General features: G+C 40.1%; 1 protein-coding gene across 2 annotated transcripts in view; it reads right to left on the bottom strand.

Moving 5' to 3' along the window:
- nrg3b (neuregulin 3b) overlaps positions 1-15,903 on the bottom strand; it is a 222,297-nt gene that overhangs the window by 21,291 nt on the left and 185,103 nt on the right. The window contains exons 3-4 of one of the 2 annotated variants that reach the window (XM_039788572.1): positions 9,865-9,938; positions 3,393-3,419 (exon numbers count right to left, since the gene is read on the bottom strand). In XM_039788572.1, the coding sequence (XP_039644506.1) occupies positions 3,393-3,419; positions 9,865-9,938 (101 nt within the window). The remainder of the gene's footprint in view (positions 1-3,392; positions 3,420-9,864; positions 9,939-15,903) is intronic. The other variant, XM_039788573.1, reaches the window with a different exon arrangement.

Genomic DNA, 15,903 nt, shown 5'->3' with positions numbered 1-15,903 from the left:
TGCACATCAGCAGCATAGGCTTAAGGTCACAAGCAGCTGGGACAAGTAGCAGTTGATCCCAGCAGATATCTGTCTGACTGAGCAGCTGGATTGGGGAGCTGCACTACTTACTATAGTGCATGGCGCAGAGGAGTGAAGGCGGTCCATGCACTGGCTTATTAAAAACACGACAAAAAAATCTAGCGGTCAATATAAGCACAGTCTAAAATGTGCAGTTTGGTATGTAACTAATCCGCTGTGGAGAGTTGGAGAGACCTTAAACACAACCTACTGTGACATTACTCAATCCATCAAAAACAAGAAATCCCCCTGTGTCTGATCTCACCACCTTGACAACTACAGGGTAAAGTGCAGAAAACATCACCACAACCTGTCCATGACCTTTGAGGGCTTGTCTGTGGCTTTTGATGCTGTCAACAGAGAACTGTCCTGGGAGGTCTTCTTCATCCGTGCTTGTCTACCCTGGTTTATCAACTTCCCCCAACTCTTGTTTTAAGGGCTCAGATGGAAAGCTTCCTGTGTTCCGAGATTACACTGGAGTGCAACCAAGCGGTCTGTTTGCACCATTTCTTTTTCCTTTTTTCCCCTTCCTCTGCATTACATTAGCGCTGCATCAACACATTTAAGGGGTAGTGTGGTGTAACTGAGTTTAAACTGGAGGGAAACCTTTTTAATATTAGAATGCTTCTGGCAAAAGATGAAGATAAAATCAGAACACATCCTGGAGTTACAATATGTAGAGATTCATATATATATATATATATATATATATATATACACACATCAGAGGTCCAAACTGCCCACTCAGCTCCTGTGGAAAGGAGGCAGGATGTGTTGGAAATAAAATAGAACCACTCTTAAGACATGCTGCAGAGGTGGCCAGCTGTGACACACTATTACTTATTTAGCACTGGCAAACTGACAAACTATGCTACGCTAAACTATGTGGATAATGTTGGTCACATTTTTGGTTATTTGGCAAATAATGGCTTGAAAGTATGACATTTCAAAGTTGAGTTGTTTTGCTGGCATGTTATCATCTTGAAAAGAGCAATTTGGAGTGTGACTAACTAGTTTAGTTATATTATTAGTTTATATTGTGCATATAGTCTGTCTGGTACTGGATTTGTGATATTGACACCAATATTGATATTTGAGGATGATGAAAATAGGATAATATCTACATAAATGGACATATATTTCTGTTTTCTTTCATCAGATATGGTTATAAAAGAGTTGTGATAAAGATGTTTGGGGCAGTATATTTTCCAGCAGAAAAATAAACTATGAGCAAAGATGAAAGTACAATTTTATACAGTAAACCTTATGGGGAATTCAACCATAAGTAATACCTATGAATACTTTACTTAAGCAAAAATATGTTAGCTTAAGTTAGAAGAAGGTAAAATACTATACATACAAATGCAGCTTATGAACATTTTCTGCTGCAATTTAGTCCACTGAAATGTCTTTATGTCTTCAACATATATGGTGATATTTATAACTTTAATAAGCCATTATGGCAAATAACATCAGCCCTGGGATATATGTTGGGTTTTTATTGTGCATAATAGAACATAGTGTCAAACCACATATTTAATATTACAATACTTCTGAGTGGTGCTGCTGTTAACAAGTTCTTGACTCGCCGATTCTTGACCCAGCCTGTAATTTGTCAGGGACACAGCAGTGAATGTCTTCAAGCTGCACTTTACAAATGGACAACAGAAGTTGCATTTGTTCTTTGTTCATAAGTAATGTGTCACTTGTATACAGTATATGTGCCCCTGTAAACCCTCCAGCCTTTAACCATCAGTGAAATGACCTCTCGACAGTTCCATCTTTGAAATATATGGGGAATATCTTTCCCTGCTGCCACATCATCAGCGCTCATGTGCGGCACCACCTGAGACAAGCTTTTTTTTGGATAGAGGAAATAGGCCTTTCCAAAATTTGAACATAAAAACAGCTGTTTACAAAGCTCTGCTGAATGGCTGTGAGGAAAAACCAACATGCAGTCTGTACATAAAACCATTACAGGCCTTTCATGCCTGATGCCTACAAGGCATTCTTGAAATTAGATGCAAGAGCATGTTGGGAAATGGAACAAACTGAACAGCATCAGCTATATTGGCTAAACCATGTCATATTGACACAAGGACAACACAATCCCATATGGCTAGCTCTGCCATAGCAACCACTTATGACCAGAACAAAAATGCTATAATGAAGAGAATGCTAAAGTATCCATGACAAAAGGAGGCATCCAGCCAGAAATATATCAGGACAAACTAGTGAGACACACAGAGCTTTAGCTGCTGGGCTAAAAAGAAAGCAAGAAAATCAAAAGACAAGATCATATTCAGAGCGCTCCATCCCACTCCAGAGCTTTGCTGTATTTTGACTGACTGTCTCAGACGGTCACATATTGGACTTATATAACATCTATAAAAGATTCATTGCTGAAGCAGAAGCGGAAGTCATAATGGAACCCCATGATTAAGCAAGTGAGCGCACATGCAGTGCTTTTCAAAGCCAAAAAACTACCTGCACTTCAGTCTGTCATCTGTCCAGCTATCAATCGATCAATCCTGTTCTCATTTCCTCTAACACATCCGCCCACCTGCAGTAGCATTCTAGACTAATTTAGTCCCCAGATTAAAATCACTGAACTGAGGAATGTTGTGTGCAGGGCAGGCTTTTGCTTTCAAGGGCGCCTTCTATTTCCTGGAGCAAGTGTGTGACGTGATGGCAGTATATGAAGCCGCTTTAATGGAAAACTTCACATCGCGCAATGTTGGTTTCCATGTATGCACATAAGGGAGCCAGACAACGAGGAAAAGACGGCAGAGAGAAAATGGAAAAAGGTATGAGTGTGGTAGAGGCTGGGGCGGGGGGGGGGGGATGATTGTATATTCCCGCTGGACAAAGAACAGTGTGTCATTATTATGAAAGAGGGCTAGATAATTTGGTTTTCAAAGATGTGTTAACCCCCTGGAAGGTTGAAGGGCAGCTACAGTGATATCAATTGAATTCAAAAGGGTTTTAAATTGTATTATTTATTTGTAGTATTTGTATAGGCTTTTAGATAACTCAAAACATCATATATAATGCAACAGATTCAGAAATGTATACATACATGTGGCAGGCAAGTAGACACACACTCATACATGAACTGCCGTGGTGTGTCTTTATTGCTCCATCCTTACATCTAACGGCACTGTTCTTCATGCAGACAGAATACACCTAATTCACCACCACGGTGTTTCCATGACGACTGGCCCGCATTAATTTTACAAGGTGAGTGGCCTTGTTGTGCTGGATGTGTTTTGCATGTGGTATTTCACAGACGTAAGGAACATGAAGGATTGAGCACTCCAAAGTTGTCTTACCCATGAACTCAATCCCGAGTTCATCAGCTGCTCCATTCAAGGCCAGATAGCATGAGAAAAGGTAGGGAATGGGTAAACAGAGACAGAGAGAGAGGGAGAGAGGAGAATAAAACAGTTACAACATGATGTGCCTCTATCTTACTCAGAATTCACCTTAGGGAGAGACACATGCTGCAACTAGACCATAAAGTGGATTTGACGGCTTTCTCTGACATGGCTCTCCCTTGTGCACCAGGTAATGAGCCAGCCAGCCCCAGATGCTTGCTATGCTTTTCTGTGATACACTCTGAACAGCCTACAGTGGCTTTGCATGGAGAAAGAAAACAACAAAGATATGGGGGCTGAGAGGATTAGAGGAAGGATCATGAAAATAAAAGTTGAAAAAGACATATCATATAGCTTTATGTCAGTGACTTTGCTTTGCATAGGGCTTTTGTATTGATTTCAGCCTGAAGCATTGCAGTAATTGTTACACACGTTCACATGCGTGCGCACCCTTTAGGCATACAGTACATTACACTCTTGTCTGTGCGTCTTTGTCTCTCACATACAGTACACACAGACAGAGCCTCTTTCTTTCTGCAGTTAAGTCTTTCCCCCCCAATCCCAGTGCTGGGGAAACAGATAAAAAGGAGCACTCGTGTTCTTTCCATCCTGTCAGCGCCCCTTTTTCATGTCACTGTAATGTAATCTCATTTAAATTAAAATGAAACCCTCACTAGTAATTGCTTTTCTGACAGAGGTGGTCTGAGTTTTTAAATAGAATGCGGCTTGCCAACTCCTGACAGATTATGTTGTGGGCACTCTCCAAAAAAAAAAAAAAGAAAAAAAGAAAGTCTGACAGAAAAAAACATCTGTTCTTGAATGCATTTTGATTGTACCATGGGAATATCTGTCAGTGCTGTGGCTTTGTAAGTATGAGGGACAATACAAACACCCCAGAGAACTGCAGCGGGATTCAGATAAAACACAAATGAACATTTGGATGAATGGATTTATAATAATGGCATAAGGTTATCTTGCTCTATTAAGGGGTGCGATTTGACAAAAAAGGCCTTTTTAATTTGAAGGATCAAACTTTAAAATACAGTTAGCAAACTTATGACATTGAGGGAAAGTTTCAGAGAGCAATTAGACCCGCAAATGTTAAAATAACGTATTAAGTACGAATATTAAGTATTAAGTAAGTTTGTCATTAACTCTATGACAAACTCTTAATGAGGCAAAGGGATGTTCATGATTTCACAGATAAGAGAGAAATGAGAAGAAAAGCCTGGAAATCAGGTCTGAAATCCCTAAATTAATCGAATTCATTCATTCAGGAATCATTTCCAAATTTATCTTCCACAGATTATTTAACAAATGTCAGCATTTATCATAAGCTCCTTCTAATTCATAGTCAGTCTTATAACAACTCACAAATTAATGAATAAAACAGTTGCGAGCCAATCAATTCTGGCCGGCGGACATTATGCTTTTTGCCATGTGGAGTTTTGAGATATAACTGCATGATTAAGGTGGTCAACACTAGGCGCTTACTGTCACTGTGGAGCAAACACTTGGCAAGGCCAAAGAAGTGAATGCATTACCTTACTGATGTCGCCTGATCTGTATTATCCATTCAAGCCTTTCTCTGTGATTGCTCATGGCAACAGCCAACACTTTCCCACTCTAAATGGCCCTGACTGTCACAGCCTGTGCAGATGATGTCATTACAACAATGATACACTTCCCTCGCTCTGGCATTGCCTTGTCTGGAGACATTCACCAATCATAATACGTGCAGGCCCCCAATCCGTCGCACTGGCAACTCAATGCACCCCTGGGAATCACGTATGCCGTCTTGTGGGAGCCTTGAGCAAGCTTAGAGAATACCTGTGCATCATGTCAGATGCTCTTGGCCCGATTAAGAGGCAGAAATCTGGCGGGTGGGAGAGACAATGGCAGGAGTGAATCAAATCCTTAATCCCCTCTTTCACTTGGGGGAGCAGGCAACTGGGGAGCCAGTGTGTGTGTGTGTGTGTGTGTGTGTATGTGTGTGTGTGTGTGTGTGAATCAGTTTGTAAATCAGCTGGGTAAAACCAAAAGCCGACTCACCCCCCTCATGCTCCTCTTCAATCTTCCACCAAACATCACCTCTAGTCTTAAAGGTGCAACTAGCCCAACTGTTAGTGGCATGCCCTAACGTTCTCTCACAGTTAAACGTAAAATATGTAACTTTCTGCCTCTAGGGGTCTCTCAACCAAAACAATGGATTATAAACGTTGGAAAGTTGCATGGAATTATGGGAGTTTTTATTGCTAAACGCTATCGTCGATTAGAATGCATCTGTTCACAGACGAGTTCACCCATTCAAGTTTATTCACGTTACGTTTAGTAATGTTTATTCATGTCATGCTAATAAAATAGCTGCAGTTTCCCCAACATAATTAAGTTTTTTTTGATTCAATCTGTATTGGTAGATAGCTGACCAGTTAGCTAGTGAGCCAGTAAGCAAAAATTAGCAGCTAACGTTAGCTGGCTAATCATTAGTAGCCAGCAGCTAAAACCACACTATCACAGTATATTTCACATGCCAATGTCACCTTTTGGATTTTACCAGGTGGACGGGGTTTGTTGTAATGCTAGCTAGCTACTCAACGAGGCTGAGAGACGGGTGTGGGTGGGGATTGCAGGGGGAATCTCCAGGACGGTGAGGATGAAAAAAGCAGAAAAAGCAGTGTTACCAGTATTTTATTCTGTGACACTGTATGATTTACATTTAGTCTTGAACGTAGCATCTGGGTGCCTGCGTTTTGACGGAAGTTACGAGTAACTAGATGGTGAAAGGTCATATGACGCCACTGACTGGCGACTAAATGAAACGTGACTTGTCTGAAAATAAAATAACAGATTTCTCTGGGTTTGCCATTTGATGGAAACATTTGGGATAGTGTAACTACACAACTCAAAAAAACAAATATAACATAACATAGGTATGGTCGTTTTAGACATTTTAATGCAGAAAAGTTACATATTGGACCTTTAAGGGAGGAACTCATTACTTTTTTTTCCCTCCTCCTTTTTTTTTTTTTTTACCAGATAGAGTAAATTGCAGCCTTCCCACACTCCCATGTTTCCAATTAAAGACCCCGCCACTTCCCCACATGTGCACCAATATGTATGGACAAGAACCTTTTCCCCCACCTCATTTCCAAAGCTGAGTTCACAGCAGTGTAGCTGGAGTACGTGACAGGAAGCCTCTTTGTCCTTTTGTGCCTGGGCTTTTGAGATGTGCGCGACAGTCTCTGCTTCTCTTTCTACCTCTGTAAGGATGTGTGTATGACGAAGTGGCACTGAGTTGCGGACTGCTCTTTTGAGTGGCTGCTTTGTGGTCAGTCAATACCAAGACAAAAGATGTGAATTGATGGATAATTTGTAACTGAGGTGCACAGAGATTGTTTTCAGTAAAAGTAGTTTTAAAAAAGGTGAAAAGATAAGCGTGCGTGGCAGATGGAAGTTTTCTCTCCCTAGTGTGTGATTTGAGTCTCATGCTGAAGATGTAGAATTCAACTCTGCATCCAAACATGAAAAACAAACTTGCTCTCTCACACACACACACACACACACACACACACACACACACACACACACACACACACACACACACACACACACACACACACACACACACACACACACACACACACACACACAGAAACACACACACATACTTGCAATGAATTGAATTTCACTGGACCTTGTCCCACTTGTAGTTGCTGTTAGCGTGTGCATGTATGTGTGCATGTTATTATATGATTTGGCTTTTGAGCGCAGGATAATCCTCAAAACCCTTGGTAATCTGGGTAAATTTTAGATTACTCTGTATCAACAAAGATCAAAATAGGCTTCATTGCTCTCTCAAATCTTCCAGGGCACACTTATCTCTTATGGTGGTCGAACGATTGTGGCCAAAACACAGCTCGCTGTGGTGAACATGTGCATGCGTGGAGTTGCAGTACACAACAATTTGTATACAGTTTTGTATTATTATTTTTACCTGAACAAATGATGTTGGGGATGAGTTCATGACACAAACTTAATACTGAAGATTTCTAAAACATGTTTTGACAGCGCTTCAATGAGCATTTTACAGTTTTTTCTTATAGGTATAAATGAGATTTAGATTACTACTACTTAGAATACTGAATAATTTTACAGGCCTCTAGACATTATTCAAATAAATCAACTATTTGGCTCATTGTTTACACTACACAAGCAACCTAAAAAGTGCAAATATAGCTTTGGAGCTTAGGAGTTACTGTTGTTGTTCATACTTTGAAGTGTTGAGTTTTTCCACAACTGTAAAAGATGCATCTCCCTGAAACACAGTTTTATGGTCATCTGAAAGATCCACTGTATGTTTAATCCACTGATGAATTCCATCCACTTTAATTTTCTGCTTTTAATCCTGCTATATCTTGAAATAGGCATCTTTACCCAAGAATAATTCTGTTGGAGTGCTTTCAGTAAGCCCATACACTGCAGATTTTAAAGTTTATAAATAATAACAAATGTATATACAGTATATTTTACTGCACATTGTTACAAAATGTGCATAAAATGGCATAAAAAAATGCATCAAACACATCAAACAAACATCTTAAAAATCTTTTATATTTTGACTTCTATGGTACCCTGGAAATCCAGAGTTCTTTGAATTCAAATTTGAATTTGCTCAGCAAGTCACTCTGGCATCGAGTAATGATGCTCATTAACTATGCCCTTGTAGCCGAGCTGCACCAATCACATCGGTGTATCTGATATAGGCAGGCCAGAGGCGAGCTAAACCGATGACGACAGCTTAATCTACCAGTTAGCTCCGCTGGTAGCTAAGCGTATGGGGCTCTAGATACGTCACCCTGTGTATTGTTGTGGTTGGTCGTAGTGTTATCCAACTGCGTGCAGTGAGATTTTCAAATGCATGCTTGGTGCCTCCCCTCGAGTTGGGCCATTTTCATTACTCAATGCCAGACCCTTAATCTTTCGGATTTGGGTCTGGATTTCCAGGCTACTTCTAAGGCGTATTGTCTTATATATATTTAATAAATGACAATGTACTACACATGTTGTAATGGGCTGTATTTTTTTCTACAGGTGTTCATTTCTGTGCAAAAAACAATGTGATTCTGCTTATCTCAAAGAACACCATGAAAACCCTTCCGATCTGGACAAAAAAAAAATGTATGTCTGTCTTTAGAAGATGAAATAAATCCCAGTGGCTGCCATGAAGGAAAAAGAAACATGCTTCGTGACACTGGCTTGTGACCCCATTAATGGACTCTCAGTGGGCTTGGTGGCATCAAACAGAAGGCAATGGGAGTTAAGTTTTCTCTCTGACTCTTGGTGCAGAGGAGCCAAGGCACTCCATAAAACAGTGTGAATTTGTAAAGCCGCAGTCTCATGGGAAAAACTCTGTGCCTCCAATTTCTCTTCCGTGTACCTCTGACTTTTGCTTTATTTTTTAACTACACTTCACAGCTGTCATGGGCATTCCAAGACTTCAGGAGAATTGTTTTTCATGAAGAATAGAAAACTTTAGGAAAAAGCCTTTCCTGCCTTTTAGAGAGACTAAAGCAAACTTCAGCTTCAACTTTATTTGTGTCCCCGAAGGGCGATTAGGTACAAATGTTTAAATTAGGTACTAAAGCAAAGCAAGATTAAAGACCATGACAAAGATACAGGAGGTTTTATGCACAGGATTTAATTATAATATCTGCATGGTAGCACTGTACCTATGCAGGCCAATAAAGAAAGGCAGTCTCATGATATGGCTGTGTCTGGTAACTAAATCGTGATTTTTATCACTCCAATAATTTCCAAACTCAGATTCAATTGAAAATCTGGACAATATGACACTATTAATCAATGCATCATTATTAATCAATGCATCACAAAGAAATACATATTTTAAAACATTCTGCATCACCAGTGCACAAGTGACCGAGTGAGAGTAATCAAAATGTTTTTTAATCTAAGGCAGTATGTATGTAATTTAGTTCATATTCTGCACTAATAATGAGATATTGTATATATTTTAACTAGCTTTTGGATTATAAAAAAAAAATCATAAAATTAGATTTCTGTTAACTTAAAAATGTTTCTTTTGTATTTTTGGGTTGTTTTCTGCCTTCGTTAATGAGCCGACAGTAGAAAACTAAGAGGAATGAGGGGAGGGAGAGATGGGAAGCAACATGCAGTAAAGCTCCCTAGTTGGACTCGAACTGGCGACGTTGTGGTCCGTAGCCCACCATGGTGCCCCAGAAGAATTAACGTACGACTGATCTCACTTGATTTATATTTATCTTGTTGACTGATACAGTCAGAGATTCGCTCACAGGCATGTAACATGTTCTTGTTATGAATTTGTTTTCAGGTCGCAGGTCAATACACCGATATTGTCGGATTAAAAAAAAATAGAAAGGAGACGTACTTGGGTCTGACAAGATAGCATCTGTCTTGGGTACAAACTGGTCACAGCGTAGTCCATGGTAGCCCTCCTTACACCTGGGACAGAGAGAGAGAAAAAGAGACAGAGCAAGATTAGAAGTAAGACAAACCAAGCAAAAAGTACTAGAGTACAGCATGAACTATCAGCCGAAGAGACTCAGATAAGGAAAGTTGACAACAGGAAGCCTAAAAAGAAGACTGAATGGGCATGGACGGTAAAAAGTGGAGTGCTCACCGAGGACTGAGGTGGTAGAGGGAGATACACAGAAACTGTCGAGAGGGGTGGGACGAGAAGAAAAAGAAAGGAACAGGAAGATAGTTGGGCATGCCTAAGCAGCGCCTGCAGCCTCACTGATAGCACATGACTGACAGGAATGCCAGGTCCCAGTGGAAGAAATGGGGTACTGGGATGGAGAGTAGTTGGCGTAATGCAGGCTATTCAAGATCTACAGTGGAAGGGAAGCTGCCATAGTTGGAACTCAACACTCATTTAAACAAAGTCCTGGCACGTTCCAGATATTTGCCTTCATCATCAAATAAATACTGAAGATCCCTCAGCAACTGTCACAAATATTTCCACCGGAATTATTTGAAGTTTGGCTGAGTATGTTGCAATATCTCAGCAATACTCTCGTCGTTATACATTATACACGTATCATTCTTGTTAATGATTGGGGATTTTTACAAGATTTTTACCAGTCCTGTGCTGATGACTGAATGAATGAAAAAAACACTTGAAAAACACTTGTTTTATACAAACGTATAAAGTTACACAACAAATCAGGTCAGAAATATAAAGTTTGGAGTTGTTTCTCTGCACTCAGCCCTAGTTTGGCACAATCTTCAATCATTTTTCTCTCAAAGAGGACTTAGGCATTTTTTTATTCCTATCTTCAGTAGTGGCCATACTGTGGGCTGATCCATCCCTCTGCTCTTTCACGGCTTAGGGGAGACAATTGAGGGATTTGCTTTGATGTGTCTGTTCAACATAAACTTGCACATGAGTGAGCGATTGTCTATTTTCTATTTCATTGGTCGATGACATATTGTCGTAAACTGCGGGGATTTACGCTCACACATTTATCCGTCAAAATCTGTCCACCACATTTCCGCAGTGTCACTGATCCCACATACAGTATAATGTATTGGATGATTGACAGGGAGAAGTGGACCGTTCGGTCTCACTCAGCTTGGTTTGACCTGACAGCTTGAAGAAAAGAAAAAAACAACACTGCCATCAACAACTGAGCTATTTAAAACAAACTGAGCAGCAGTGGAGATCACAAGTTTTTGGTAAGGCTGGGATAAGAGTGAAAACTGTGATAAGGCTGTCATCTTTCTTTGTTTTTACATCTCAAGCCGCAGTTTCAGCTTCCATTTGTTCAGTGTGTCTCGGCTCAATATGTGCAGTTTCTTATCTCTTCTGTCTTGTCTGTAATGCAGTTTGGAACTGCACAATTGATGAAAATAAATAAGATACAGTATATGGTCCTCTTATTTCACACTGGCTCAAAGCTTTTTCACTGGGTGTCCATTTAAATTTTGTTTTAGTTTGCGCTTGTTTGGTGATTTTGTGGCTCCAAAGGAAAATGCTTCTGCCATGATAGGTTGAGTGTTGTTCAGATTAAGGTGGCACGGTGATATTTTGGTACTTGTTTTGGCACTAAAGAAAATGCACTTGCATTTCCACCAGTGGAGACAACCTCTAAGCACAAGATTAGTGATGAAGCTTTTAAATCAGCATGGGCTGAATGTTTGGCAACTTGGAGGCAGCAGTAACATCTGTGAACACAACAATGACATATTATCATCTTTTAAGTTGACATGGCGAACCTGTTGGCAATCAGTTGCCTATTTACACATCCAGCAGACACAGAGCAACATTAACCTTCATTATTAGAAATCATGTTTCTGGTGATCAGGGGCCTCATTTATAAACATGGCGTACGCACAAAGGAAGACGTACGCTGCTCTCTACGCAAGAATTGTGATTTATAAAAAGCAAACTTGATGGGAAAATGTGTGGTCCTCCACGGACAGAAACGGGTGATACCGATGACAGATAAATGAAACACGTGAAACTGTGTGAATCTGAGACCAGTGTATAAAAAAATAAATCCCTTTATTGATGATGATTGAAGAATTCACAAAGCCATTCTTACAATCAATATCCTACACAAACACCTGTTTGATCCATCTGCGGTGAAAAACAGACAAAATAAAACAAGATACTATCGTAAATTCAAACAAAGATATACTGTATTTGCACAGAAAACTCAAATGTTCTGTAATTATATTGGCATGTTATGGAATTTATTCTCATGAATAATACAACAAACAGGACAAATAGACTGATATTGTTTTCGATGCCTCCGTCTGGTGAAGCACATCATTTTAACATGGTCATCATATAGCCTACAATATCATAGTGTTTTATATTTATGGCTTTAGATTGTTTTATTTTTGTTTTAAAGGTTTGTTTTTATTGTAGGTCTAAAGCATGTTTTAACCATTGTGAAAGGTGCAATAGAACGTTTTACTAATTACATGCTCCTTGCACAGAACTATTTGTTATTTACAATTAGATTAATTCCGACACCTTTAGCTTTTAGATACAATCCAATGAATGGGTAAAGGCATGTCATGCGTATTGACGCACAATGGCTGGCTTTGCAATGTTGGAAGATGTGGCAAATGGAGACCGACAGCAAGAAGACTTGCTGGCAAACGAATGGGCTCAGAGCCGGCTCCAGTCCTGTTGGATCTCTGTGCTGTTTTGGGCCCAGCGTTACAGAGGAGCACTCGGAGAAACCACGCCTTGCCTGTCCAACTTCAAGAGGGGTCAGCTCCGGTGTCCCGTGGCTTAAACACTTTCTCGGGGTAGCGCTAGGCGTTTTTTTGCCTTAACTTTAATTTCGGGACCATTTCTTTTTAATTTGGGCCATGGTCCGACCTGTGAGGCTGTGGCATTAACTGCGTCTGCAACATGTTGTCACTCTACAGCTTTTTTGGCATTAGTAATGCACACTGTGCCCTCCAAAATATTTTCCTAACAAGAACTCTCTCTCTCCTCTCTAACAAGAACTACAACTTCACATTGAGTGAAATTCTTTTGCTTTGTTTCCCTCTGTGCGCACGTCGTCGGTATAGATGAATATTAATTTTGGGCGTTTCACTGACTATTTAAGGGCAATTATGGGCGTGCCATGAAGCATAATGATTTATAAAGGTAATCCAGCGTAGGATGTGCATGCTCTCTGTTTTATAAATCCGAATATTTCTGTGTGTACTCACATCCTATGTTTCATCCGTACACCTCTTCTGACCCAAATTTGCCGCACAGTTTTATAAATGAGGCCCCTGGTGAAGTCCGATATTCACTCAAATTTTTTTGCTCTCCATGAACCAAAAATATCTACTTATTTAACTGACGTATTTAACAGTTAAACGCTCCACTACTGTATGTTCACCAGCTAGTCTGTCTGCCTGTCCTTTGCTGCTAGAGAGGTAACAATGGGCTCCTAGTAACCTGCAGCTGATGGAAATGACAGAAAATGAGAGTGTGGAGAGCGAACCAAAACGGTAAAGCGGCATGTTATAAAACCAAAACAATGAAGTCAAAGACACTGTGATTCTCTATACAGCTGAGTGGAACTGCAGAGTCAGGTTTTTCACTACAAACAATCCCTTCTCCTCCCATAAAACTTAACCATTTGTTTCATTGTAATTATAAAAATACAGATTATAGCCTCTTTAACAAAATAAATTGAAAGATACACAAACATTTCAAATCATGGGTGTGCTTGAGTGAGTTTGAAAAGCTTTCGAAATCTCAGTGCCGTTCATAGTGATCAATGCCGCTGTCAAGCTGCAGGGCGTGATCGTTGGAACGGTCATTTTGTGTTATGCGGCAGTAAAAATCTCTGTAACTGCACCTTCAAATATTGGGACTCATTACTGTTCAACTGATGTGTGAAAAATACCCTCGAATTAAACCTTTTGAATCTTAAAACCTCAAACTCTTTGTGTCATTTCATTTCCAAGGTAATAAGCAAAGCACACACAAATCTCTATAGTTCTCTGCTCAGGCAAGCAAAGGAGGGGATAAAGAACTGGATTCTCTCCTGCCATTGTCTCTCCCACAGCCAGACTTCTACCTCTTAATCAGCCTGAAAAAAAGAACAAATGCAATACACTGGTATTCTCCAAACTCTCTCTCAACTTTCTTTCAAGCACATACAAACACATACACGAGATGATGTTATGTTGTCCTATAGAGCAGCACACAGAGCTACCAATAGAACAATAATATCTACCAATAATATGACAATATTTTTGGTCTGACTATTGCTGCTACCTGCAGATATTTGGGGAAACGCTCCCACGATATGATGACCAAACAAATTGAAGGATTTATTGTTATGTTATTATAATGCATAGGTAGTTCATTGTATTCATATTGCATATCTCTTGATCACGGTGCATTTGTGAGCCAGGACGGGTTTAAATAATAATTTGCACAATAAACATGCTGAATAGCATCAGTTGGATGCTCATGGTCTTTGTTCATAATGTCCTCAGTATGCATCTTTAAAAAAATTATGAATAAACATAAACATGATTTAGGTGATCTGAAAAACACTTTGAGAACAAATATGAATCAGAATATCCATTTAAGAATCATCATTAATTACCAGAGAAATATACCATTAAATCAGACTTACATTTTACAGTGAAATGGAATATGCAAAAGAACGCACCAATCCCAATGACAAAGATATCAGATTAATTACCAAATTAAAACTGATTTTTGTATGGAGAAATTAATACAAGGCCACGGTGGGATTTAAAATAAGGGAGAATCCAAGGACAACTTGGAGTTTTGACACATATATCTAATGTTAACCTTTTGCTAGAAAAGTTGTCAAATGCATACTACAATCAACAGTGAACCTTACTGATGCTGACACTTTCTGGGGGGGGCAGATATAAACTTTGGGCATCCTTATGTTCTCAGTTAAAAACAGATTTCTTGATTTGATATAAATCACAAGCACTGCCCCTTTATTGTCAGTGTGCCAATCTGAGTCAGCAAGCCAATCGTGTACCGTAAAATTCAGGGAGGAACCCAAGGCGACCACTCAGATTTCAAGGGTAAATCGTCCCTCCCCTCCGATTGCTTGGCTCTGCCCTACATCACAACTTCTATCCTTGGGTGTGAGCTGAGACACCTGGTTAGTATTCTGAATCACAAACCCAAAGGCAGAATGCCTGTCTGGCTTTCTGTTAACGTCTGGGCTTGCTTTCTGTTTGTCGAGTCTCCATCTCTCCCCTCCTACCATCTTTGTAACATTGAAACAAGCTCAGTCATCCCTCAATGAGATGCTAACAAGGCTTTGTAAATGTGTTTGTGCGAACATGGCGTTGAATGGACGATAAACTGCGATAATGACGTGCTTTGTGTATGTGTTTGGGTGTGTATCTTCAATGAGGCAAATGGGGGAACAACAGCTTGTATTTATGTACAGTATGTATGCATGTCGGTGTGTTTCATTAGGGGTAAATCTCTCAAAGAGAACCCAGATGTGTGTTTGTGGATCGGGGCACATGTGACAGCTTCCTCAAGTGTGTTTGTCTTTATCGTGGAGCAGCTGTGTGTAGTATGTATGAGTGTATGAGTAGCAGCTATAGACTCAAAACATATTTTCCCCACTGCTCAGGAGCTTTCTGTGTCTACCCAGTTGCTTTTAACACATGTTCAAGTCACAGAGAAAACACACCTCTGAGTCTGTAGGATGACGGAGGGGTGGGGAGCGCTGCCTCATGACTAATCACCACCCTGCCTGTTAATTAGCGTGAAGAAAAATGGAGGAAAGTGTGAGTGCAAGGGGAGGGAAACAAGGTTCAAGGAGGAGAGAAGGGATGGGAATGTGATCATGTCAACCAAACTTTCCATTTAATCCCTGACGCCCATGCATATTAGCTTCCACATGTCCTATAAAACGCCATTTGAGCGATGGCA

Source organism: Perca fluviatilis, chromosome 21 (genome assembly GCF_010015445.1).
Source record: "Perca fluviatilis chromosome 21, GENO_Pfluv_1.0, whole genome shotgun sequence".
NCBI classification, from domain to species: domain Eukaryota; kingdom Metazoa; phylum Chordata; class Actinopteri; order Perciformes; family Percidae; genus Perca; species Perca fluviatilis.
Note: the sequence above shows the minus strand (reverse complement) of the source record. Positions and strands in the feature narration are given on the sequence as shown.